Consider the following 27,991-nt stretch of genomic DNA (forward strand, 5'->3'; position numbering starts at 1 on the left):
CCGCCCCCGGATCTCCGGCTTCCGGCAACTCGGAGGGACCGGAACCTGTGCAGAACATCCTAGGCCCCAGCCTTCCTGGACGGCTGGGCGGCTGGACAGCTGGACGCCGAGCCCCCCCGAGGTGAGGCGGCCAGGTGTGCGGGGCCTGCCTGGGACCAAGTGGGCCCGGGACCCCCTACCCGCCCCGGCCACTGAGGCCCAGCTCCTCCACCTGAAACACCGCTTCTGCTTCTTGGGCAGCTCTCTCCCAGACCTTCCTTTGCTCAGGGTATTACAGGCTGCAGGGTCGCCATCCCTCCAGTGCCTGCTGTTTGGCTGTGCATAAGCGCTTTACCGCCTTATTTAATGCCCCCGTCCCCAACACCGTATGTGTAGGTACCATTATGAACCCATTTTACAGATGAGGAAACTGAGGCCCCAGGAGCTCACAGTTACACAGCGAGGAGCAGCAGAATCGGGAATGAAACCCAGGTCTGTCGGACCCCAGAGCCTATGACTAACCACGGGCTAGGCTTAACTGCTCTTGCTTTTCACTGTCCTCAGAGGCACCTTTCTCAACCTTATCCTTCCATCTCCAGGCTGCAACTGGTCCCTAAACACATAGTGAGTGAAATTGGATGAAATTTACCCCACTTAGTTTCTGTATAATATCGGATGCTTTATCTTTTTTAAAAAAAATATATTTTATTGATTTTAGAGAGGAAGGGAGAGGGAGAAGGAGAGAGAAACATCAATGATGAGAGAGAATCATTGATTGGCTGCCTCCCGCACGCCCCACACTGGGGATCGAGCCTGCAACCCAGGCATGTGTCCCTGGCTGGAATCGAACCCGGGACCCCTCAGTCCGCAGGCCGACGCTCTATTCATTGAGCCAAACCAGCCAGGGCTGATGCTTTATCTTTATATAAAAACTATGGAACCCCACTAAAAAGAAAAGCAAATATCATTTCGAATGCTGAAATAAGATTTCTTTGCAGATATTATATTTTTGTATCCTCTTAAGTTTGTTCATTTTTCCCTTTTAGACCTCTGCAAATTTGCTTTCTAATAATTGGGAGAAGACCACTGGCTGAATGGCAGCTGTAGATGACTTGCAGTTTGAAGGTACATCAGTTGGGTGCCCACTTTCATCTTTATGATCGGTATTTCTGCAGTCACAGCAACAGATTTTCATTGCAAAGCTGGCACAAATATTAAAGAAGATCATTTCAAACATATGGGTAAAAGAATGTTGGCCCCATCCAGGTTTTTCTGTTTGTCCACACTAGCTGTTCTTTTTTGCCAAATAACCCTTCAGATGGTAAACTCATAAATTTAGTACAGTGATTACAGAAAATCTGAATAGAATTCCTGCTTTGCTTCCACAAACAGGGTTGAAATAGTTATTTTATTCTCCCTATTTACCAATGAGGAAATTGAGGCATAGGAAAATTAAGTAATTTGCCTGAAGGTCATCCTATATAATAAAAGGCTAACATGCAAATCAACCGAATGGCAGAACAACCGGTTGCTATGACGTGCACTTATCACCAGGGGGCAGATGCTCAATGCAGGAACTGCTCCCTGGTGGTCAGTGCACTCCCACAGGGGGAATGCCGCTCAGCCAGAAGCCGGGCTCACCACTGACGAGCGCAGCAGCGGTGGTGGGAGCCTCTCCTGCCTCTGCAGCAGTGCTAAGGACATCCGACTGACGGCTTAGGCCTGCTCCCCACAGGAAGTGGGCCTAAACCGTCAGTGGGACATCCCCCAAGGGCTCCCAGACTGCTGAGGGACCCCCCCTGAGTTCACGAATTTCATGCACCGGGCCTCTAATACAGTTAATAAGTGCTAAAGCAGGGTTTGCACCCAGGCAGCTGACCTTCACAACCGATGCTATCTCACTACTATCTGAGGAAGAGATACGAGAAATCCATTTCATTAGCAAAAACTGTCAGCTCTATTTTTAAAGTACTTCCAGCATCTGATCACTTCTCACCACCTCTGCTCCTCTCCCACCATGCTCAAGGTCATGATCACCTGTCTGGATTATAGCCCTTACCTTCTGGTCTTCCTGTTTCCTTCCTTGCTCCTCTCCAGTAGGTATTTTCCAGCCAGAAAGCCATATCATTCTCATAAACCTTCCAGTGGCTCTCATCTCACTAGGAGTAGAATCCAGAGCCCGTTCTGTGCTTAGGAGGCTCTACATGATCCAGCCCTCCACTCTGATTTCATCTCCTACTACTCTTGCCCTTTCTCTGCTGTACCCACACAGGCCCCATCACTCTTTCTTCTGGACACCAAGTACACTTAGAGCTTAGGGCTTTTGTGCCATGTTTCTGTTTGGGGTATTCTTGCTCCAGATAGCCACATGGCTTGTTCCCTCACTCTGTTCAGATCTCACTTCATTAGAGAGGCCTTCCTTGACCATCCTATCTCAGTACAGTGTGAGAACATTCAAGCACAAAGAATGGCATATACAAAGTACCTGCGAAGGGAGGAAGTTTGCTTGATTTCCCCCCCAAGTAATTGAAAGAAGGCCAAGGACCCAGAGCACAGATGGTGGGGGAGGCTGTCACAGGGTGAGGTGTGAGGGTGGATAGGAGCCCAGTCTCACAGGACTTTTATAAACCACGTTAAGGACTCGCTCTGGGGGTCATGGAGGGCTTCCCCGAGGAAGAGTGGTAGTGTTAGAAGATGAACAAGTGGAGTTCAGCGCTCTCCAGGTGGAAGGCATTGTGTCAGGAACGGAACAGAGGCAAAACAGCAAAGGGTAGGCCAGGATGTAGAGGGAGAGAATGTTGGTGGCAGAAATAAGAACGTACCAATCTTGCCCTCAAGGGCAGAAATGGGCAAGAATAACTAAGAGAGCAGAAGGTGTGAACAGTTATATATTCTGCATTTCAATCAAACTATGCCATCTGCTATTCCTCAGCCCCGGGACATGTGTTCCATCTTCTGGGTCTTGCCCTTCCCATTTGCTTTGCATGAGATGCCATCCCCACCACTCTGACCATCCTTCTCATATGGCAGCTTCTCCAGAAGCCTTTCCAAATCCCATCAGCTAGATGAGTCATCATCTTCCTTTGAACCTCTTTGGCCTTTGTACCTCTAACCGGACACTCTCTGTTCTTCCTTCTGACAGCCCCTTTCCCCTGGTAAACCACTGTATTTCAATATAAAACTTAAGTATATCTTCCTTGGTCTGATTCCCTCAGGCAAAGTCGTGACGTGTCTTTTAAGTGTCAGTGCCATGTCCAGTCAACAAATGATAGCTATAACAATATTTATTATCTCATATCCTCCAACTCTCTCTGTAAGGAAGGTATTATCTACATTCTATAGTTGAAGAAACAGAGACTCAGAGGTATGGAGTTATTTACCCAGGGTTATGGAGTCTTCACTTAAACAAAGGACCTCATGCTCCAGAGCCTCATACTGCTTCAACAGTCAAACACTGGAGACTGAAGCTTGAATAATTGTAACATACCAGCCACCCAGTTAATCTCAGTCACTTTAGTTCTCTCCATAAAACTATGTGCATAGCTGGAAGGCAATAAGAGTGGGCTTGGCTAGCCAAGAGCCCCATCCTATTGTCAGTCACAGGATTCATGCCGTGCTTGTAGTGTTATAATGGTGCCCTGCTGGTACCCTGTCTTAGTCTTGCCACGTTCTGGAGATGCCCTGAATTGCATTCAAGAGCAGTTAAATAAAGTTCATTAGGATACCCAGAGACAGGAAGTCTCAGTCATTGCTTATAGACATGAATAGGTGAGGGTTTTTTGGGAAGCAGTTTTAAAAGTATGGCTCAAGAGCCTTAAAAATGGTTTGCACCCTTTGACCTAGAGATCACACTGAGAGGTGTTCATCCTATGGCAATAACTCAAAAAGCTTTCACTACACAGACTATCACTACTAATGAAGAGTTGAAAACACCTCAAACATCCAAAAACAGTGGAATAATTGTGTTTAACTTAGGTTATCTCTCTCCTACTCTCCCTGACCCTGGCTGATAGAATATTATGTAGCCACATAAGTGATCATTGTGTAGACTGATATAAAAATGGATAAAACATTTTTATATAACCCCCAGTAGACAGAACAGGATACAAAATTGTTTACATAGTATTATCACATCCTAAATTAGTACTTGGCACACTGTAGGCATTAAGTAAATATTTGTTAAATGAATGAATGATCTTCTGGCATGAATCTTATTATATAGAGAAAAGGAAATATACCAAAAGTTAATAGTGGTTGCCTTTATGTGGTGGGACTAAAAGTGATTTTTATTCTGCGGTTTCTACTCTAAATTTTGTTCCCATATTACATAGGCCTATTGGAAAAAATAACTTCATTAAATTTTGTATTAGAATCAAAGAAGAAAGGTTTAGATTGGGTACTTGCTGTGGGCCTGGCACTCTGCTAAGGGCTTTACTTAGGTAATATTCCTAACTTTCCCAAAATTCTTTAGAGTAAATATTATTCTCCCCATTGTATAGATGAAAACACTGAGGCTTACAGAGGTTAAGTTACTTACTCTGGTTCATGTAAGTAGCTGAGCCAGGACTAAAATGTAGGTCTGACTCCAACTTTTGTTGTCTTCATAATTATTATTCTCTGTCAGCTTGATTTCTTGATGACTTTTTTTTTTCAGAGCCTTTTTGCCATTTGTATTAGGGTCTGTAGCAAAGTTGAGGTTATAACAACTTGTCTTTAAATTATAAGTATAGCATTTCTAGTGTGGGTAAGGCCTTTGATACATTTGTGTTCTAATTGATTTCAGAATTTGGTGATGTAGCCACTTCTCTAGCAGCAAACCCGGATGCCACCACCATCAACATTGAGGGTCCTAGTGAAACTCCCAAGAGGCCAGGACCCCCAAGAGGCTCTGGGAGAGAAGAGGATGATGAATTACTGGGAAACGATGACTCTGACAAAACTGAGGTTCGTACTTGTCTTTGAAATTTTTTTTTTATTTTTGAAAAAACGTGTTCATGCATTTATTTACTCTCTCCTGTGTGCCAGGTAGAGTGCCAGGCAGTGGCAACACAATGTGGCATCACACGTGGTCCCTGCTTTGTGGGGATAAACAAATAGGCAAACAGATCATTGTCATCCGTGGGAAGCACACTGGGTGCGGGAGCACCAGGGTTGTGGGAGCAGAGAGAAAAGGGTTACAGAAGGCTTCCTGGAGATGGTGACACTTAACTGAGTCTTGATGAAAGAGCAGGTGGTAGCCAGCGGAAGAAGGCAGGGAAGGGTGATGTAGGCAGTTCAGACAGTACATCTCCCATTCCCCCATTTTCACATACATTGGGAACAAAATATAGATGAAGACAGGAGATGAGGCGACACTGATAGGCAAGGACTCAACCCAGTGAATATGAATATTCTGAAAACTATCTGGAGCTACTAAAAGATTGCAAACAATGTGGCCAGATATGTTTAAAGATATTTAAGATATGGCAGCCGTGTGGAATATAAATTGGAGGGAGATGGACTGGAGGCTAGAAGACCAGGTAGGAGACTATGGAAGTGGTCTAGGCTAGAAGTGATGAAGCCTGAACTAGAGTTGGACACACATGTTTAGGAGGTGGGCTCAGTAGGACTTGGTGGCAAAGGGGTAAGAGCATGGGAGAGAGTTTTCTAGGGAGACCTCTAGGTTTTTGCACCTGGTTGGATGGTGACTGTCAGGTGGCTTTTTTTTTTTTTTTTTTAATCACAAAGATTTATTTCCATGTGCACTGTTGTGTTCCGGAAAAATCATATTTCTAGTAACGGTTTGTAAATGGAATCATGACTGTAGTGCACTAGGGGAGCACCCAATTTATAGCAGTGGGTTCCATCCAGGCTTATTAAAATAGTGGAGCTCTTGGGTGTCAGGTGCTCTTTGTGAAACTCCATGAAATATCAAAATAATTACCAAAGTGTATGCTAAATCAAATACCATTATATACTAGGTGTTGTGAAAAGAGCTCAGGTTTAGGACCCTAACTTTGAATCCTGGTTTGGTATAGTAGTAATAGCTATGTGGTCTTGGGTAAGGAATTTAACTTCCTGAAGTTTAGGTTTCCTCATCTGAAATGTAAGAAGACAATGTGTCATCATTATCATCACAATAGTTAATATTTATTCAGTGTTTAGTAGCTGCCAGACACCATTTAAAGTTCTTAACTTGGATCATCTTATTTAATCCTCAAAACAATCTTGAATGCCAGGAACTATCCTTATCCTCATCTTACAAATGAAAAATCTGAGACGCAGAGTTTAAGTAACTTGCCCCAGTACACATAATAGGCAGGTAGGAGATGGAACTTTAAACCGGGCAGTCTGAGCCCCGAGCCTGTGCTCCTCCCCTATATACTGGAGTTAGTGTATTTTAAGTGCCTATTAAAGTGGTTGGCACCCTCAGGAGACAGGAGTGATTAATTATTAGTATAGTTCAGTGGTCGGCAAACTGCGGCTCGCGAGCCACATGCGGCTTGTGAGCCGCGGTTTGCCGCTCTGTTGACTAATGAGTTTGCCGACCACTGGCCTAGACTCTCGATTCCAATAATTCCAGGCTGTTGTTGTTCCTTGTGATTAAGCCCCTATCCCAGTGGTTGGCAAACTCATTAGTCAACAGAGCGGCAAACCGCGGCTCACAAGCTACATGTGGCTCGTGAGCCGCAGTTTGCCGACCACTGGTATAGTTAAATGTAATAGTCATGGTTCTCCAGAGAAATAGAACCAATAGGATGTGCATACATAGAAAATGAAATTTATTTTAGAGAATTGGTCCACATGATTGTAGATGCTTGGCAAGTCCAAAATCTGATGGAGGAGGCTAATAAGCTGGAGACTCAGGAAAAAGTTGGAGTTCAAGTCCAAAGGCATCTGCTATAGAACCTGGAAGAGCCAGTGTTGCCGGTGAAGTCTGAAGGCAGTCTGCTGGAGAAGTCCCTCTTGCTCAGCAGGTCGGCCTTTCGTTCTGTTCAGGCCTTCACCTGGTTGGCTGAGGTCCACCCACATTTTGGAGGGCAATCTGCTTTACTCAAAAAGTTCGCTGATTTAACCCTTTGCACTCGCTTGCTTTTTTCTCGATTCCTTTATTCTACTCGGGATTTAATTTTTTAAATACCCCAGATTTTACAAAGCGCGGCAGTGGAATAAAAAACTGGAGTTTCTTTTCATACAAACTTATTTATTTGAATTTTTTAATATTTCAAATTATTGATACATTCAAAGAGTAATTTTAATCTCGACATCCGAGTGCAAAAGGTTAAATGTAAATCTCATCCAAAAACACCCTCTTAGAAACATCCAGAATAATGTTTGACCAAATATCTGCACACTGTGGCCCAGACAAATTTATATATATATTAAAACACACACACACACACATATAAACACAAGCACACACACACACACCACTGGTATAGTTAAATGTAATAGTCATGGTTCTCCAGAGAAATAGAACCAATAGATTATTATGATCTCTGAACATATAATAATCTGGCCACTCAGTGTATATATATTAGAGGCCCGGTGCATGAATTTGTGCATGGGTGGGGTCCGGCCAGCCTGGCCAGGGGGCGGGGACATGGGCGGTTGGCCGGCCTGCCTGCTAGTCGAACTCCTGGTGGAGGGGACAATTTGCATATTATCCTTTTATTATATAGGATATACACTGAGTGGTCAGATTATTATGCGTTCAGAGATCATAATAATCTGGCCACTCAGTGTGTGTGTGTGTGTGTGTGTGTGTGTGTGTGTGTATAACTAAACATCACATTGAGCAGCAGCAGGCTTCAAAAGTTTATGAAATATTGTGGGTTATTGTTAAGCTGATTAACATTGTCTCCCTCCACACAACCACATTTGACTGACTTAAGAAAGAAAAAAAAAAAGTTTATGAAATGTATAGGGGGAAAATCTTAAAAACATTCTGCCCATCATTTTAATGTCTGTGTGTTGGGAAAAGGTTACCGATATCTGACAATTAATTGGCCTAGAGTATGGAACGTGGGTCTTTGGTGCTCCGTATCTTGTAATATTAGGGTTGGAAAGGACCTTCAGTTTCCTCTAGTTCAGGTTCCCTTCCAAGATACTAATGCTGCTTGAGGTATGTCAGAAAGACAACCAGGAACACCTCTAGACACAGGCTGTTCGTCACCATGGACAGCAGCCACTGCCACTGTTGGACAACTTGAATTGTGAGATTTTCTTCCTTTATAATGAACAAAAATATTTGCCGAGAGTACCTACCCCTGTCCTGCAAAGTTCCTCCGAGTCTGTTTTCCCCCTTGCTGTATGAATCCTCTTCAGGTAACTGAAGACGCAGTCCCGATTCCTGGCTGCGGCCTGTATTCTGCCGTCAAATAGCTGTGCTGTTGGGACAGGTGTGGCCCTCCCTGGGAGCCTCTCCTAACCTGGAGTTTTGTTTCTTTTGTAGAGGAGTCTATTTTAAGTTTCTAGTACTTTAGAGTGAATCAGTATGTCAGATTTTTGAGAATTCAGGTGAGGTAGGTAATAAGGATCTTGAGGGGGTGAGGGAAGAAAAATATTTACACTCACTGCCTTCTGTGTGTATATGTGTGTATATATGTGCATATGCATATATATGTTATTGTACATAATACATATATTATGTATAGTTAATCTAATCCTCCCTATAATCCTATGAGGATTCATATAATCCATACGACCTATATGTAGTCTACCTCTGAGGTAGATCTCATTAGCACTACTTTGTAGGTAACGGATCTGAGACAGAGGAGTCTAGTGATTTGATGATGCTGCCCTTAGTGGAGAGACCAGCCTTTTGGTGTGACTTCAGAGCCCATGCTTGTTTTTTATCAGGCTGAGCGTCGGGTGTGGCTGTTGCAAAGTTGACAAATGCAGAAGAGCTTGGTCTTTTCTGCATCCTGATTTTATATGTGATCAGCCCCCCTCTCTCTGTGTATCCGGAATAAGGAAATCACTTGTGTTCATTATGTTTCATTTTACCTCTGACAGTTACTTGCTGGACAGAAGAAAAGCTCCCCTTTCTGGACATTTGAATACTATCAAACATTTTTCGATGTAGACACTTACCAGGTGCGTAAAGCAATTTCACCTTTCCTTTTCCATGTAATGGAGACTTGTTTCTTCTATAGTTAAGCAATGAAATGTGAAAGCTTTCGTATACTGGATAGGATCTTACAAAAGTAAAAGGGTTACTAGTATTTGAAAATACTATTATCATAAAAGCTCTAATGAGTTTCAATTTTACAGTAGTTGATTTATTAATCTTAAAAAATCTTCAGTAGACTTACTGCTATGTTGTTTTCCAGGTCTTTGACAGAATAAAAGGGTCTCTCTTGCCAATACCAGGAAAGAACTTTGTGCGGTTATATATTCGCAGCAATCCAGATCTCTACGGTATGTGTAGTGCCGTTTTGATTCTTTACCATGTGCCCGTTGAACTCAGGTGAGTGTGCGGGTTACCTGGAACGTGGGAGAAGTGCGTTGTTGGTGGGGCATGCAGCATTCTGTTTGACTTTTCTGAGCTTCAGTAGGAAACCTTAGAAAGAATTTTGGAAAAAGGGCAATTATCTGTTACATTAATGCCATGGTTATAAGTAATAGTGTGCCCTTTGAAAGTCTTCAGATGACATTACAAACTTGAGACAAATTAAGTTACTTTGTCTAAGGGGAGATGGTTGATTTTAATTTTGGAGGAATTGGTTTGGGGTAGAGAAGTACTCTCACATTTTTTTATTGAGTCCCAGCTCTGCCTTCAGACAGGCTGGCTCCCCTTGGGACGCAGGCAGCAGCACTGGGGGTCTGTAAGAGGGATGGGCCAGGGGATGACTGTCATCCTCAGTGTCCCTGCTATCTGAGAAAGGTCAGAGGTCCACGCAGCACTCTGAGAGCAAGGGCTCCCACACCGGTGGGTTTCTGCCCTACCTTCCTCTCTGAAATCAATAAAAATAAATAAAATAAAATTAAAAAGTAGAACTAGAACCTAGTTCAGTGTTATTTATGTAAAGCCCAGATTTATTCTATGAGACTGGAAGTTTTAAGATATAGAACCTTTTCATCAAATGGCACAGGTGTCCAATATTTTTTCAAATATGTCTTTATTGATTTTAGGGAGAGAGGAAGGGAGAAGGATAGAGAGATAGAAACATTGATGAGAAACAGCAGTCAGCTGTCTCTTGCTCGCCCCCTACTGGGGATCGAGCCTGCAACCCGGGCATGTGCCCTGACTGGGAATTGAACCGGTGACCTCTTGGTTCACAGGTGGACTCTCAGTCACTTAGCCCCACCGGCTGGGCAGATGCCCGCTATTTAAAACCAGTAAAAGAGAAACTGCTCTTTAGGTTGAGGAGAGGCCCCCTTCTGGTCAGCTCCCACTCTCTACGATGGCACCCGAAGTTCCATCCAGAGATCCATGGAATTCCTGGAGCTCCCGTGAGCACGGTATGACAACCATTGCTCACTCATGCCCCTCATCCAACGGTTGCTAAATGTGATTTCTTTTTAGCTCTCTCATTCGTTCTTCTAGCTTGAGCACTTCTTGAGAGGCAGGCTCTGTGCCTGAGTAATCCATGTTATCAGTGCAGAGGGCTTGGCACGGAGTAAGTACTCAATTTGTGAGTACCTTATTTTGTGCTAGAGGCTGAGGATTAAAGATCAAGTCTTAGCCTCCACCCCCAAGGGGGAAGAAGAGAGAACTAATGTTTGCTGAGCACCCTACAAATGCCAAGCATGGAGCTAAGTCTACTTTATACTGTTTATTTCCCACACTCCAAGGCAGTCTTATCAAAAGAGAAAAACTGAGATTCGTTTTATCATTCTTTGTGCTTTTCTGTATGTTAGGAATATTTCATAATATAAAAATGCATACTACAAACGAAATCAAGGCTCCCTCCCACCCTTAGCCCAAATAAGAGTAGGAATTTGGAAGGAAGGAGAAAGAGAGAAGGTAGTATGGAGCAGCGTGCAGACCTGGGGTGAACAGGCGGTGTGTCTCTGGAGTCCAAGTTCCCTTGTGTCTGCTGTCCATTGTTGTGTCCCCAGCACTTAGGCCAGGGCCTAGAGGCTGACAGAATGCGATTCTCTGCTTTCTAGTTATGGGTACTATAATATTGTGTCCACTTGTGGTCATGTGCTTGGATGGTCTCCATCCATCAACAACACATGGTCAGTTTTGTTCATTTTTTTTTACAAAACTTTTGGGAATTTTTTTTTTTTTTTCAATCCTCACATGAGAATATTTTTTCCATTGCTTTTCAGAGAGAGTGGAAGGAAGGGGGGAGGAAGGGAGGAAGAGAGAGAGAGAGAAGAGAGAGAGAGAAACATCGATGTTAGAGAGATACATTGACTGGTTGCCTCCCACATGAGCTCCAACTGGGGACGTGGAGCGAACCCACAACACAGGTATGTGCCTTTGACCAGGATCGAACCCATGATCCTTCAGTGCATGGGCCAATGCTCTAACCACGGAGCAACACCACCAGGGTGGGAATTTTTTTATTGTTGATTGTAGGGTTTTTCTTAAAAAACCGGTGTTGTTTGTTGCATCTTTAAGGTGGTAGGCTCTCAGAATAATACTGTGAACAAGATTTAGTCCTTGGCTGCCGCAGAGACTCTTTGGAGCACCCAGTCGAGTGTTGGTGCTCCCTTTCCCACCTTCAGGATTCAGGGAGGCTTTGAAAAGTGCTAACCCATTTCTGTTAGTCATCTCCCCCAACACAATAGTTCTCTTAATTTTATGATTTGTCACGGTGCCTGCAGTTATCCCAAAAGGTATTGCAAAATATTAGTGAAATTGAAATTCAGAAAATATATTAAAATCTCTAGATTTAAAATTACATTCTAATAGTACTTTTTCTAAATGGGGATAAACGAAGATGGTGTTCATGAATCAAGGAAAATGATGAAAGGGGTCTGCAAAGCATGGTGCCCCTCCATTCAGTGGAGTGTTTTACAGTCACTGAAAAAGAATAAAACTTATTTTTATGAATAGCTATGATAGAATCTCCAGGATATATTAAGGTGAAAATAAATATGTCTGTTGCCATTTGTATAAAGCGTGTGCGTGCGCACACACACACTCATGCACACTTTTGCTTTATTGTGTATAGAAATCTCTGGCAGGATTTGCCAGAAACTGATTACAATAGTGAGATCTGGGAGAGGAAATGGATAGCTAGAGAGTGAAGAGGGAAAAAGTTTGCTTTTCTCTATATCCCCTTTTGTACCTTTTGAACACTGAATTATGTGTGTTTATTACTTTTTTTTATTAAAAATAAAGAAAAAATAAAGCCTTAAACACACAAAAATACACCTATAGTGAACGGGTAGATTACATTAACTCTTCCCTAAAGCATTCTGCTTGCCCTACTCTTCCATTTAGACCGCAGAAGGACCTGTCTGGTTGAAGTTATTTTTTTTCTGGGACTCACAGTTAGCACTTAGACAAGGGAAGTACTTGCTTCCTCTATCCTGATGGTAAAGGTTTGACAGAATGGTGATCCTCCAACAAAAGAAGCTATAAACAAAACAAATCTGTCTTTATTCACCTAATTATGGAGGTGTTTTGGCTTTTTAAAAAATATATATTTTATTGATTTTTTACAGAGAGGAAGGGAGAGAGATACAGAGTTAGACACATCGATCAGCTGCCTCCTGCTCACCCCCTACTGGGGATGTGCCCACAACCGAGGTACATGCCCTTGACTGGAATTGAACCTGGGACCCTTCAGGATGCAGGCCAATGCTCTATCCACTAAGCCAAACCAGTTAGGGTGGTGTTTTGGCTTTTGCATTCCAATCTCCCCTGCCGTAAAGGCAGCTAATTACTGAGTTCTGTATTCGACCTTTAAAAAAAGAAAATCCCCACTAAACAGGTATAGTAATGCATCTAAAAAGTCATCGTCCCTTGCTTACATGAATAGGGCAAGGAGCATGAGAAAACACGCTTTAAGAATCTAAAGGCTGGTGCTTCATTTTCTTGTCTCTGAATTCTGTGGTTTCCTTTGCAGGCCCCTTTTGGATATGCGCCACATTGGTCTTTGCCATAGCAATTAGTGGGAATCTTTCCAACTTCTTAATCCATCTGGGAGAGAAGACATACCATTATGTACCTGAATTCCGAAAAGGTTGGTGAGTAGCTTGACTCATTTGGAATGCTGTCAGTTTGTAACCCTGAGTGCCTTTACCCACTGAGCTCTTGGGCCCCTGTCTCTCTCTAGGTGCTGCATCCCCTGCTTGCTGTATTTCAGGGTTCAAACACATCCAGTGTCTCAGCATTTACCATCCATTTGTATAAATACAAGTAAAATTTTAAATTGTGATAAAATGTACTTAACATAAAGTTGGCCATATTAACCATTTTCAAGTATACAATTCAGTGTACTATCACAATATTGTAATTTCATATCATCTTCTGTAAAACTAAGGGAATGACCAATAGCAACTGGAATTTATTTAAAGAAAAATGTACAAAATAAGCAAAAAGCAGTGTGCATGAAAGTTTCCATTGTAGCATTATCTGTGTTATCCAAATGTTGGAAACAATATAGGGATGTTGTTATTTAAGTCACGATGACTCAACAAGCTAGGTCTGTAGCCACTAATTATGAAGCTCTAGAGAAGGGTGGGGAACCTTTTTTCTGCCAAAGGCCATTTGGATATTTATAACATTATTCGAGGCCATACAAAATTATCAACATAAAGATTAGCCTGCTGTATTTGGTCAGACATTTAATGAACTCACCCTTAATGCCTTGGCTGGGCCAGACCAAATGATTGTGTGGGCGGGCCGGACGTTTCGCACCCCGGCTCTGGAGCGAGGTGGAAGACTGATCATCAGAACTTACGCTTGTGCTGTCAGCAACTTCGTTAAAGAGAAGTCTGCAAAGGGTCGGGGCCCAGAAGGGAAAATGCAGAAATGAGTGATGGGCTGTGCATCACACATTCCCGTTCTAAACTGCCTTTCTTGTGTAGCATTGGCTAATAAAAAACAAAAACAAAAAACAACAATTAGGTGAGAGCCCCTTCAAATGAGAAAGTTTGGCTTTGTAGGAGATTGACCTATGCCACATTCTCAGTTTTCTCCTTCCCTCCCTGCCTGCCTGCTCTCCTGATGAGAGGCTGTCCATCCTGTATAAAAGCACGGTTTCTGGAACCAGGTCACTGGCTTCAAGTTCCAGCCCCACCACTCATTAACTTCCACCTTGTTGGGAAGGTTATTTCATCTCCCTTGGCCTCAGATTCCTTATCAGTGAAATGGAACTATTAATACCTATATTATAGGGCTATTGTATGAATAGAGTTGATATATGTATATATGAAGACATATATGTACACACACATATATGTATATGTATATATAGAGGTGTGCATTTACCTGTATGTGTGTGCCTCTGTGTAGCCTTCCTTCTTTCTTTCCCTCTACCTTCCATGCCCATTTTCACTTCTTTCCTTCTTCATTGTGGAGTCAGATCTGGATTCAGTCCCAATTCCATTTGTCAAATGACCTTAGTTAGAGATTAACTCAATAAATGTTATCAATGAACTATAGACACGGCCTTCAAGTAGCTTCGATGGTTAAGCAAAGAAAGACTGGTAAATGCACATTGCTATAAATAGTATGTGTTAATTTCTGTATCTGAGGTAGGTGTAGGTATTTTGACAGAAAAGAAGGAGCGAATCACCCTGCCTGAGGGTCTGAAAGCCCAGGAGGGTCTTTATCTGTTCTTATCCTCTTTGGCTGGGCATCCTAGTCTCAAGGAGTCATGGGATGTAAAATAGTCATTGCCTCTATCAATAAACAGTTTTCCATTTTATGTAAAGAGTGTAAGTCACACAACCAAAGTCCGATCCTGCTTCCACCACTTATTATTTGATCTTGACCACTTAGCTTCTCTGATCTTGTTTCCTTGTCTCTAAAATGGAGATATAAAATATATGAAATATTGTGTTTACTTATCTGTTAACAATATAAAATTCTAATTATTGGTTATTTATTATTTATCAATCAGTGTTCTAAGTATACCTGTTTGTACTCATTTAATCTTATAAGGTAGTCTGCTATTATTCTTCCCACTTTACAGATGAGGAAACTGAGGCAGGATGGTTAAGTAACTTCCACCCAGGGTTACGTAGCTATAGTGGCATAGCTAGGATTGGAACCCAGGGACTCTGCATCCAGAGCCTGTGCCCTTGACTGTTGTACAGTGTTGCCTCCCAATAAAGCACTCAGTGTAATACCTGACACCCAGTGGCTAGCTGTAGCTATAGTAGTAATTCTTTTCCTCTTCTGTTAGTTATCCAAAAAAAAAAAAAAAAAAAAAAAAAGGCAGTATGTCAGCAAAGTTACATTTAGCCTAATCAGGGAGTTTCCAATGTGAAAAAGCGTCTCTGGTAGCTAACAGTGTTTTGGACAATCACGTGTCTTAACCAGTCAGACTGTAATTGCTAGAGGTCCCTTTGAGGATTGTTGAGTGAATTACCTGCTGATTTTTATGTAGAAAGGGCTGGTGCCACAGGTTTAGCTATGTTTTATGATCCTCCACTCCACAAGAGGGAGAACGAATCCTCCAGGGTGTGCTGCTGCCAGAGGAGGAGGGAGGTACAGTAATATACTGAATATCGCTGTTCTGAGGAGCTGCTGAATACCTTTTCCACCACAGAGACAGAATTATTTAAAAAGGAGTGAAACTGGAGAATACAAGTATGTCAAGCAATTCATCAATGAGCTAGAATTCCCTGTTTCAGAGACAGAAGGAACCCTAAATAGTATGCAGAGCAAGTTAATCTGTACCCAGGGCATTTTAATAAATTTGCTAAAGAAATCAATGTCAGCTCTTGTTATACTAGGAAAGAGGATGTTTTCTTCCAAGGGAATAGTTGGCTTTTATTTGATTGAAAGGCTCAGTACATTTAAACACTTGTAGTGTGGCCTTCTGACGTATTTTATTTGAATAATTCAAGTTTCTAATGACTAATTTAATAATATTAGTTGTTAGTTATTAAACAAATTTAAAAAAACATATGAGAGACTACTGGTCATCATCACGAAGACAAATGCTAAAGATTGATCAATTCTGCCCAGCTGGCGTGGCTCAGTGGTTCGGCGACCTATGAACCAGTAGGTCATGGTTCAATTCCCAGTCAGAGCACATGCAGTCTCGATCCCTCAGTAGGGGGCAAGCAGGAGGCAGCCGTTCAATGATTCTCTCTCATCATTGATGTTTCTATCTCTCTCTCTCCTCTCTCTCTGAAATCAATAAAAATATGTTTTTTAAAAAGATTGATAAAAAAAAAAAAAGATTGATCAATTCAGCACATTTATAGAGCGCTTATTATGTCTCGGGTGCTGTGCCAGGCTCAGGGTCTATGGTGATCCCATGGCCCAGTGAAATAGATTCAAATGTTAGGAAATAGGTTCAGTACGGTACTGGAAGTGCTCTGGTAGTGCATTGAAGGCTTTTGTCCTGTTATCCTCAGTGTCCATAGCAGCCACAGTCATCTATGCCTACGCCTGGCTGGTTCCCTTCGCACTCTGGGGCTTCCTCCTGTGGAGAAACAGCAAAGTTATGAACATCGTTTCCTATTCGTTTTTGGAGATTGTGTGCGTCTATGGATATTCACTCTTCATTTATATCCCCACAGCAGTAAGTACCACACTTATTCTGAGGGATGTCCTATTCTTGGTTGAAAATTCACCTGACTTCATTATTCCTAGCCTACCACCGATATGCCTGGGAATTGCATGGAACAGAATGACTGATCTCAGAGGGAAGGGGGGAGTGGGGGTGGGAAGAGATTAAGCAAAGAACTTATAAAGCATAACGCATGGAAACAAACAATAGTGTAGTGAAGGCCTGGGGTGGGGCATGGGCAAAGGGGGAAAAATGGGGACATCTGTGATACTGTCAACAATAAAAATAAATTTAAAAAACACACACCGCCGAAACCGGTTTGGCTCAGTGGATAGAGTGTTGGCCTGCGGACTGAAAGGTCCCGGGTTCAATTCCGGTCAAGGGCATGTACCTTGGTTGCGGGCACATCCCCAGTGGGGGTTGTGCAAGAGGCAACTGATCGATGTTTCTCTATCATTGATGTTTCTAACTCTCTATCCCTCTCTCTTCCTCTCTGTGAAAAATCAATAAAATATATTAAAAAAAAACAAAACAAAAAAAAAACACACACACACCACAAACTAACCCTGTGAGTTTAGAAGTTCAACATGAATGGGCACTGGGGAGAAAAGTGCCTTCACGGACCTAAGTCCTTCTGTGAAAGCTTTCCCTCAGTCTGCATGCTGGTGGTGTTTCTCTAGGCTGTGCTGAGAAACCAGAAAGCCAGTGCAAGGCTAGTTCCGATTGGCTCACGGGCCTTTATAAACATACTAGAGGCCCGGTGCACGATCAGGTTCCCTGCCTCCCTCCCTCCTCCTCCCCTCGCTCCCTCAGCGCCCTGCCACCACCACTGGTCACCCACCATGTTCTGTGCTGTCCCCTGGTGAGTGATTGAACTCCCGGTCTCATGGTCGCACTTCCGAAGGGACACTTTGCATATTAACCTTTTATATATATATAGACTAGAGGCCTGGTGCACGAAATCCGTGCACGGGTGGGGTCCCTAGGCCTGGTTGGAGATCAGGGCCAATTGGAGCCTTCTGGCTGCTTGCCGGGGCTTTCCTTCCCTGGCTGCTGGCTGCCAGCTACCTGCTGTCCTGGGCCTTCCTTTGTTCCATGCCGCCCCCTGGTGGTCAGCGCACGTCATAGTGAGCGATTGAACTCCTGGTCTCCCAGTTGAACTCCCGAGGGGACAACTTGCATATTGGGCTTTTATATATATAGATGTGCCTCTCTGAAGTGCCTCCCAACCTCCCCCGCCCCACCTCTTCTTTCAGATACTGTGGATTATCCCCCAGAAAGCTGTTCGTTGGATTCTAGTCATGATGGCGCTGGGCATCTCAGGCTCTGTCTTGGCAATGACCTTTTGGCCAGCCGTTCGTGAGGATAATCGGCGCGTCGCATTGGCCACAATTGTGACGATTGTGTTGCTTCACACGCTGCTTTCTGTGGGCTGCTTGGTATGGTCTCATTCCTGTGTTTTTATGGTGTGCTTTATTTATTTATTTATTAAATAGACGTTCTTAGTATTACATATATTTAATTTTATATTTTTGTTAATCCGAGGATATTTTTCCATTGATTTTTAGGGAGAGTAGAAGAGAGAGGGAAAGACAGAAAGAAACATTGATGTGAGAGAAACACATCGATTGGTTGCCTCTTGCACAAGCACTAACCAGGGTCCGGGCTGGGGAGGAGCCTGCAACCAAGGTATGTGCCCCTGATCCGAATCGAACCCGGGACCCTTTGGTCCGAAGGCCGACGCTCTATCCACTGAGCCAACCGGCTAGGGCTATGGAGTGCTTTAAATGCAAATACTTAAAGGCCTCAAACTGTTTGACATGGTGGTTCTTTAGAACTGGCTCCATGAAATAAACATTGTGTTAGATAGACTCTCCTGGATGAGAAGAGTAAAGTCATGAGGATTTTTTTATCCTGCCCAAGAATATGTTTTATTGATTTGAGAGAGAGAGGAATGGGGGGAGAGAGAGACATGACAGCAATATGAGAGAAACATCAACAGTTGCCTCCCTTACATACCCTGACCAGTGATCAAACCCACAACCTAGGTATGTGCCCTGACTGGGAATCAAACCCACAACCTTTTGGTGCATGGGATGATGCTCCAATCAATTGAGCCACCTGGCCAGGGCAAAGTCATGAGGATTTGATTGTAATCTCCAGCTTTACCTGATTTCTAATGTTTAATCAAGACTTGGTGTCTGGCCTGAGGACATAGGGGTGGGTGAGTGTCTAGAAATAGGACTGGGAGTTCTGCTTTGGATGCCTTTGCTAGTTTCTGCACATAACTAGAAAGAGTTTTGAAATTTAAAGCTTCGTAGGTGGAAAGCTTGAGAATGAAGTCTAGTACAGGAAAGGAGAGAGTTATTTTAAAGATGAAAAACACTTAAAACCATTTTTGAGTTCACGTGTTTAGGTGTCTTTTTAGGGAGAGAGTGTGCTTTTTGAGTCAAGACAGGCCCAGATTGAAGGCCAGCTCTGTCACTCACTGGCTCTGTGAACTTTGAATCTGTAATGTGGGTATAATAGGTCCTGCCCTGGAGGGATGTTCTGAGGACAAAATAAAATAATCTATATAAAGCACAGGACATAGAACTTATCCCATAAATGCCCATAAGTTAGATCCCTTTCCTTTGATCCTAAGGAGACGTGGCTTTGTATCTTTTGTAGACATGGTGCTCAAAAATTGCTGTCCGTGGCCTTAACGAGGCCTGGCGCAGGGTTTGAAAAACCTCCAAGTCCAAGCATGTTAATAAGGTCACTGATGAAGGAAAGCACATGCCCGCGGGGAGTCGTCCACAGAGCCCACGTCCAGACCCTTGGTCAGGTTTTGCAGTTGTGGGAGGAAATATTTCTTTGGTACCGTTTGATCTTTAATATTTTTGTGTAGACGACCATGGTCTCATTAAGTGTTTAATAAGATCCCAAAACTCTATCATTGAACAAGTCTCATAAAAAGTGTCAAGTTCTGAAACACAGACCTGGTTTACACGCACTCTACATGTGCCTAAGCTTTAAACCCTTGAGGCAGAGACTGTGGGTTTGGCTCATGGCAGAGCCTCACTGGACTCTCTGCTGATCCCCTGAAATGCTGCCGTGACCTTTCTGTCTGCTGAAGAATGCTCTTTGCATGGTAACGGCCTCTCTCACTGTAACGCCTTTCACTGGCATCTTCTGTCTCTCTTCTGAATCTTTTCCCCAGTGGAGAACTTGAAGAGAAAAGGCATTATTGCCTTGTTTGGTTCTGTAAAGAATAGAGAGGAGCAAGACAGACTGGATAATAGAGCAGGGAGGTGTGGTTGTGGTTGTTATTATTACTATTATTGTTAACCCATTTTATTTGGTTCCTGTGGCCAGAATCTTTTACCTCCTATGCCTATTACTCCCCTTTGGGGTGAGTGACACTGAAGTTAGGAATTTTTTTAAAAGAGAGCACTATAATGAGGTAGAGAGAGCACTGGACTGGGAGTTGCTTAGCACGCTGAACCCCGGCAAGTGACTTAACTCTTAGAACTTTGTTTCCTCATTGGTTAGGGAGGTTCATATTACCATGGGCTTTTGTGAGACTCAGTGAAATGGGTGTGATAGGCTCAGACACTGTGACAGTTTCTTCAGATGTAAAGAAGCTATTAAAAAAGCCCTGTGTCATCAGAAACCGCCAGGTTCCACTCTGCTGCTTATCCTGAGTGCCCCAGTAAGAGCCGTCCAAGGTCACACAGCTCTAAAGACTGCCCTTTCACCAGTGCCTCTCACTGACTTCCTGTTTCTCTCCTGAACTTCTTACCCATTATATTCCTGGTTGAGAAGTTGGGAGGGAAGAGGCAGGAGAAAAGGCATTGCTCTGTTGAGTTCTGAGGGACTTGGAGGAGCAGGGAAGTAATTGCGGGTGAAGGATCCCTTGTTGGAGGGGAGCCCAGTTTTCTCCTTAGGGAAGGGAGCCATCCCATGATCAGGTGTGTAGCCAGGGCGCCCGGGGTTTGGTTCTCCACACTGGAGCTTGCTGTCTCCTTTCTCTTCTGGAGGACATGTGCAGTGCAAGAGGGCTGAAGCAGGAGTGAGGAGATGGGTTCTCGTCCTGTCCATCACTCCCTGCTCTGGTTATTTCCCCCCTCTGCACCCCCACCTCCTCACTTAGGAAAAGGAGCTGTGGTAAGGATTGAATGATACGTGCAACAGGAAAAACAGGACAAGCTGTACAAACAAAGACATTATTGGAAAGGCAGGGAGAGGAATTGTCAGAGGAGCTAGTTGAGCCAAGGGACACTGGCTGAATCAGACAGCTTGGCCTTCTCACTCCCCTGGGGAGCACAGGTGGGCGCTGTTGCCTTAGTGCAGTGAAGCATGTGACAGCCCCATACCTGCTGAGGTCCCCTCGGTGCTGCAGCTGTACACGATGTCTAAGTTGGTACTGGCACACACCCGGCAGGATCACCTAAGGAAGCAGCAGAGGGTGAGTCCTTGGCTAGAATGACTGTAGATGTACGAGCCTATGTTTGAGGTGGTTACTGCCACTGGCAGCGGGCCCTGCGCCCCAGTATTTGTGGAACTAATGAATCATAGAATTATAACTTGCCCTTAGAGATCATTTTTTCCAATCCTTTTGTTTTACAGATAAGAAATTGAGGCCTACATGCCACATATATTTTCATACTTTTGTATTATTTGATTTTGTTATAGTATGTATTACTTTTAAAATCAGAGGGGAAAATATAATCCTTTTTTTCTGTTAAGAGAATTTCTCAGCTTAGTCTGTAAAGTTAAATCAAACTATTAAATTGAACAGTACCCAAAATAACTATCTCCAGCTTTTTGTTTGTTTGTTTGTTTTTTGTTAATCCTCACCCAAGGATATTTTCCCATGGATTTTTAGAGAGTGTGGAAGGGAGGGGAGAGACAGAGAGGGAAACACATTGATTGCCTGCCTCCCTCACGGGCCCTTGACCAGCATCAAACCCAGGACCCTTCAGGCCGCAGGCTGATGCTCTATCCACGGAGCCATCCAGCTTTTAAAACAAAACAAAACTGAGGCCATAGGGGTGGAGTGACTTGTCCAAGTCACAGTGCAGGTTACTAGCAGAGTCCCGTTGAGCACCTGGGCCTCCTGTCTCATTCCATCTGATGAGGTTCCTCCAGTAGTGGGAAGAAAAGCATTGCTCCTGCATCATGGGGGCTGCCTGGCCCAGCGCTCCTGCCAGGGAACTGGAGGGCCCAACACTCCAGCATGGCCCCTGGCTCCCCCTTAAGTTAGGAACTGTCTTCCCTGCCTCAGAAAACAGTTGCTGAAAGGGGTCCTGGGAGGAAGACTTTAAAGCTAATAGAATTACCCTGGGAATGTGGTAAACTAGAGGGAGTCTGCAGCCGGAAACTTTCTGAAATGGACTATTGTAGAGTTAACTGGGAATCTGTTTGGGAAAGCTCCAGCGTGTCATATTGGTGCCCCCTTCTGGCCAAGAGGGCAGAGCAGGTGAAATGGTTCTTGGTGCCTTTTTCTCCTTTTACCTTCCTAACGCCCTAACTCCTTGATTTATTAACGATTCACCGTTCTTTTGAATATCCAGTGTTCAAGGCTAGTGAGATTGGTATTTTCCTGGGCTAAAGTTAGGATTCTGAGACCTTGACACAGGTAAGATGATCCTCCTTAATGTTTTCCCTCTTCCACTTCCTTCTGATTTTTGACAGTTAAATTACAGATGGTGAGTGGAAGCACTTACCAAACCTTTCATTCCAAGCTGAAGAATGATGAGGTATGGCCTGCCTAGCATTTTCTTTTGAAGGTCTTTACAGAGAGCCACCTGGTTTAGCAGCAATCTATCGTAGTTTAGTCCATTGAGTACTAGTTGTCGACATGGTGCGCCAGCCCTGTGTGAGGGGCTGATGACACAGAGACACGAAGGATACAGTCATTGGAGGAGAGACTTGAGCTTTGGAGTTAGAAAGAGCCACCTTTGAGTCCTGGCTTCCCCATATGCACCCCTCTGAACCTCAGTTTCTTCATCCGTTGAATGAGGATAATAACCTCACAGGGTTGTTATGAAGATTAAGTTATATGTAGTAAATGCTCAATAAATGGTAACGGAATTTTAAAAAGGCACTCACAGTCAAATAAGTGAGAAGAAAGAAGCAGAGACATTGTAGTTCAGTGTGATGACCAATGTGTTACAGGGACACAGGGGCCATGAGAACCCAGCAGTACTATTCGCCTGGAGTCTTTACTGCTCTGTTTTGTAACTCCCCTTATGGGTCTTCTTTTTCTGCAGGCATACTTTTTTGATGCACCAGAGCTGGATCATCTTCCAACAACTGCAGTTGTTCCAAATCAAACAGTTGTAGCAGCCCAGTCCAGCTGAAGAGGAAGTAAGAGGTTATATTTTTATCTTCTTGCTGTGTGGTACAGTAAAAAATGGGCAGGTGCATCAGTTCTGTTAGCATAAAACAGAGAGGGTCAGACCCGTTCCTCTTTTTGCACAGTTTAGTGTGGTGTGTGTGTACGTGCATGTCTCCCTTGCTGAAGTCTCCATTTGTGAAATCCATGTGATTTGGGAAACGCAAGATCTTAGATTTTTCTGGAATAGCTCCTGCCTTTTGGTCCCAGCATCCCCACTATTCTCTACTGCCTTCCCAGCAGCACAATATAGGTTTGTTCCATTTGGTTACAGTCCTGGTGGCTTTTTTCTAGTTTCCCTGTGATTTCTCAACATGGGCTCAGACTCTGAGTGTGACCTCTTTTAAATTACTCTCTAGAGGCCCGGTGCACAAAATTTGTGCACGGGTAAGGTCCCTAGGCCTGGCCAGCAATCAGGGCCTGTTGGGGTCTTCCTTCCCCGGCTGCCGGCCACCAGCCACCGGCGAAGGCCTTCCTTTCCCGGCTGTCAGCTACCAGCTGGGGCCTTCCTTTGTTCTGCGTCACCCCCGGTGGTCAGTGCATGTCATAGCGAGTGATCGAACTCCTGGTCTCCGGTCAAACTCCCGAGGGGACACTTTGCATATTAGCCTTTTATATATAGGGTTCTCCAAAGCTTACAAATTCTCATGCATGGTCTGTTCTCTGGGCCTCTGATGATTCCACAGTCAGTGGTTAGCTTAATGGGTAGAGTGTAGGAAAAATGTCAATTCCTCCATGGCTGTTCTTGCCTCCCTGTTCTATCTTGTCAGTATTCCAAGGCTTGAGCCATGCTGAACTTCTTGCCATTGCCAGACACATCATGCCTTTGCACAGATGTCTGAAACGTTCCTTCCCTTCCAACCCACCTTGCTATCCCATTACACCTGTGTTGTACATCATAGAAGGGGACTTGTTTTGTTTTTGTTTTGTTTTATATATTTTTATTGGTTTTTTACAGAGAGTAAGGGAGAGGGATAGAGAGTTAGAAACATCGATGAGAGAGAAACATCGATCAGCTGCCTCCTGCACGCCCCCCACTGGGGATGTGCCCGCAACCAAGGTACCTGCCCTTGACCGGAATCGAACCCAGGACCCTTCAGTCCGCAGGCCGACGCTCTATCCACTGAGCCAAACAGGTTAGGGCGAAGGGGACTTGTTTGAACTGAGTCCTGAATGAGCAGAAGTAATCAGTTACCCATTGTTCTGAAAAGGGTAGTCAGCTTCCCATGGCTTTTTTGAAAGTGAAGACACAGGCTGTTCATTGGGGCACAGTGATACCAAATCACGGAGAACAAGAAAATCTGAGCCCAGCTGGAGAGGGACAGAGGTAGACAGTACAGTGGTAACAGGTGCTTGGGTCTCCGCCTTGTCAGAATACCAGACATCAAGCTGGTGAGGCCCTGGTGGGGCTCTCTCAGCCCGCTCCTGAGCTGAGATTTCACTTCCTTTCTTATATTTTGGTTATGAAGGCTCCAGAACAAGTGTCCCAGGTGCTGTGAACCTTAAGAGTCAGAAGCTGGCATCTGAGAAGAGACTGGCCCTCAGGGCCCTTGTAGACCTCCCATCCTGATTTACACCGATTTGATACCTCTGGGCTTTGCTCAGATCTATAAACGTGGGTGTCAGTGCCTCCAATTGGGTGTCAAGTCTCCAAATGAGATAGTGATGAACAGTTTCTTTGGAGCCTCCCTGGCAGAAGCATCGATCGCTTTGCCAGTGAGAGGGGCTGTCCAGAGCTCCAAGCACTGCAGATTTATGAGCCGGCTGTGCCCTCCACCGTAATCTCTGGACTCCTGGCTTTCACTGAAAAAGTATGGCTTCTAATCTCACAGATAACCTTTCTCGTGTAAATCTGTGCATTAGAGGACGTGGCCTGGAATGGATCACAGGGAGAGCATTAACCCCTTTCCTCCCTGAAACCTCAGATCACAGGGGAACCTCCCACTACTTGTAATCAGGGAGGCCACCCCTACATAAGTCATTGAATATCTGGCTTCCTTCTTTCCTTCCTTCCTTTTAAAAAATCAACTTCTCACCAGAGGGCTAGTGCCATTTCTCCTCTGAGCCCAAACCCTGGTAAAGCCTGGCAGCTGCACCTAGGAAGCCTTACTTTGGCTTGAGGGATGGAATATCGGAAGGGCCTCATCCAGATTGGGGCTGCCTTCCCAGGGCGGTGACAAGTGGGTCTGTCCAGAGGAGCGCGGCCAGCAGATACTTACACTGCAGTGTGAGCAGGGCTCTAATAAGAGAAGAGCAAAGGACTTCAGGAGACGCCTTTATCATTAAAACCCTCCTGATCTATACACAGGTTTATATGCAGTTATCCTTTCACTCACTCATGTCAGGACTGCTTATTTCATAAGCCAAAGCTGCACACTTTTTTTTTTAAACTAGGTTTATACACATCAATTCTTTTATTCTTAAATCAGCTTTCACTCAATGCTCTAATCCCCTATAACACAGCCTCTAAACTGCACGACTTCACACCATGGCTGACACTGTTTTCTCCCCGTCTCTTGTTCTTTCCACGCCGCGTCTGAAATGTCCCTGCCCAGAGGATCCACTTTCAGTTCCTGGGCTATTTCTTTCTCAGTGTTCTTCTCTGTTCCCTTTCTTAGCGGTAAATTGGGAGAACCCGGGGTGGCAAGTGGGTCAACATGATAACTTTTTATTCCTTTTAAAAAACTTAATTTAGTGGAAAATTTTAAACAGAGACAGAAATAGGGTGAACAGTATATTGACTTTCCATGTATTCATCACCCACTTTCAATGGTTGTCAACTCTTGGCCGATCTCTTTTCATCTACACACCCACCTCTTTCTGCCCATATTATTTTAAGCAAATGTAAAACATCCTGTTATTTTATCCATAATATTTAAATTCTGTATCTATAAAAGACCCTCTTTAAAACATTATCATAATACTATGGTCACATTTTTAAAAATTATAATATCAAATATATTCAGTTTTGAATTTCATGTTGAAGTTGTTCGATGTATCTCTTAAATGTCTTTAAATTATAGAATCCTACTCCATCTCCCTTTCTCACTTTGCCATTTATTTGTTGAAGAATTGTTTATCCGATGGTTTCTCACTATCTGGATTTTGCTGATTATACCTACTTAGTGTTATCTAACCTGTTGCCCTATCTTTTTTTCTGCAGATTGGTGGTTGTATCTAAAGATTTGATCAGATTCAGGGTTGGTTTTTTTTTTTTTTGCGGGGAGGGAGGGGGGGGGCGGGGTGGAGGGAGGGCAAGACTACTTGACAAGTGAAGTTAAATTCTTCTATCCGTAAACTCATAATGCCTAATTATCTTTTTCTTTTTATTTCTTTTTTTTTAATATCTTTTTATTTTTGATATTAGTGGCTATTAATAAGCATTGCCTAGATCCATTAACTTATTAGGGACTTCAAAATGGTGATATTTCAGTTCTATCTTTCCTTCTTTGTTTACTAACTGGAATACTTCATTTATAAAACTTCCCTTCATCTACCGTTCGGTTTTCCAGTGATACAGTTTGTATAAGAAAAGCAGCCTGGTGTCGGCAGATGTCTTTGGTGTTGAAATTATATCTTTAATCATAAGTAGTATGCTTTTCTACAATTTAGCTCCTTTTTGTATGAGGGAGTCTTTATCTTGAAAGTTACTTTTTTTTTTTTTTTTTTTGCTTGTTTGTTTTTCAGTCCTCTTTTAAGTTTTTTGGAATGTGGTCTCCTGGACACCAAAGCCAGCAGGAAAACTGATGGAATGGCACCAACCCCTAACATCTGAAGCCTAATTACCTATTTAACAAACAAAAATTAAATGTTGTTCAGCACATGTGTCTTTCAGCTCTTCTTTTCCCTTGCCTGTGATCATTGTGACTATGCGCTGGTTTGGAATGAAACACAAGGGGAGGGGTTAGGCATGCTCAGGTGCCTGCCATTTGCTTCTCACGGTCAAGTGATGTGCCTCACATGAGATATGCCCTTAATTCCTGGCACGGATCCATCCTAACTTCTGAGGTCTTTTCCCTGAATTGTGTACAGGTTTCCTAGGTGATCCTCTTCTCTGCAAATGTTTGCCATCCTAAAGTGGCCAAACAGTGTGAACTTTGGTTGGGATTCATTGGGCGCCTGGAAATTTGTCTTTGGTGACCTGATACTGGGCAACTGAACCTAATGGTTGCAAAATAAATACCTCACGTAACATCTGTGTTTTCACTTGATGACTTTGACCTCAGTTCTTCCTTGATGTTTTGTCTTTAGCATGTTGGAGGCTGCCGAGAATTTGATTTAATGTGCTAGCTGCTGAAGTATGGGGGTTAAGAGGAACATCTGAATTTTCCTCCTATAAGTATGGAATAGTGGGTTTAAGGAACATGATCACTTACAGCATATTTTAGACATTTCTTTAAGGGCACTTTGAGTGTCCCTACAAGGTGGCATGACTTCCTGGCTAGAGTACATTCAAGGGAGAAACCAGTAACACCTCAGAGATATTTTTTAATACTTTATGTTTAAAGGCACACCATCCAGGAGGCTGAGCTTCTGCCCGGTCAGGATTGCCGATTCCCTCCTGCTTTTGTTGTTCTCTTCAGGACAGGAGTTCCCTACATATTTGTGAGTAGGGTGCAAAGACACATTGGACTTAAAGTCTGACCAGCAGATAAAGGAAGATGTACACAAATTGAGGCAACGGAGAGCTTGAGGTCACCTTGGCAAACCTATGGACAACATCTACAACCGAACCGGGTAACACGATATCACCACAAACCCCAGAACTCAAGTAGGTGGAGACCACTGTCAGTCTGAAGACTTATGTGGAGTCAACGTTTTTGTGCAAAGAAGCAGAGGGAAGCAACAGGGTGTCTGAGAAATCTAAAAATAAGAGAATCTCAATATAGCCAGAAAGTACTCCCTGGAAAGGACAGAGGACCAATAGCACAGCAGCTGGTTACTGGGGTGGGGTGGGGGAAGTTTTAAACAATCCAGTTGGCAGCTGATGAGT

The 27,991-nt window shown here is 43.6% G+C and overlaps 1 protein-coding gene across 6 annotated transcripts; it reads left to right on the forward strand.

Moving 5' to 3' along the window:
• Positions 1 to 26,819, forward strand: YIPF1 (Yip1 domain family member 1). 6 transcript variants are annotated; one of them, XM_054720530.1, is made up of 11 exons: positions 2 to 121; positions 401 to 471; positions 1,026 to 1,104; positions 4,763 to 4,923; positions 8,977 to 9,057; positions 9,294 to 9,381; positions 12,993 to 13,109; positions 16,462 to 16,628; positions 17,873 to 18,055; positions 22,874 to 22,977; positions 26,686 to 26,819. In XM_054720530.1, the coding sequence occupies exons 3-10, from the start codon at positions 1,074 to 1,076 to the stop codon at positions 22,961 to 22,963; spliced, it is 918 nt and encodes a 305-aa protein (XP_054576505.1). In that variant the 5' UTR covers positions 2 to 121; positions 401 to 471; positions 1,026 to 1,073; the 3' UTR covers positions 22,964 to 22,977; positions 26,686 to 26,819. The 6 variants fall into 6 exon arrangements, 5 of the variants coding, with proteins under 5 accessions (XP_054576506.1, XP_054576507.1, XP_054576505.1 ...); XM_054720529.1 differs by having other exon boundaries at positions 22,874 to 22,970; XR_008556904.1 differs by lacking the exon at positions 26,686 to 26,819 and having other exon boundaries at positions 1 to 121; positions 12,993 to 13,113; positions 22,874 to 22,962.
• Positions 26,820 to 27,991: the final 1,172 nt, after the last annotated feature.

This window comes from Eptesicus fuscus, chromosome 9 (genome assembly GCF_027574615.1).
Source record: "Eptesicus fuscus isolate TK198812 chromosome 9, DD_ASM_mEF_20220401, whole genome shotgun sequence".
In the NCBI taxonomy this organism is placed as follows: domain Eukaryota; kingdom Metazoa; phylum Chordata; class Mammalia; order Chiroptera; family Vespertilionidae; genus Eptesicus; species Eptesicus fuscus.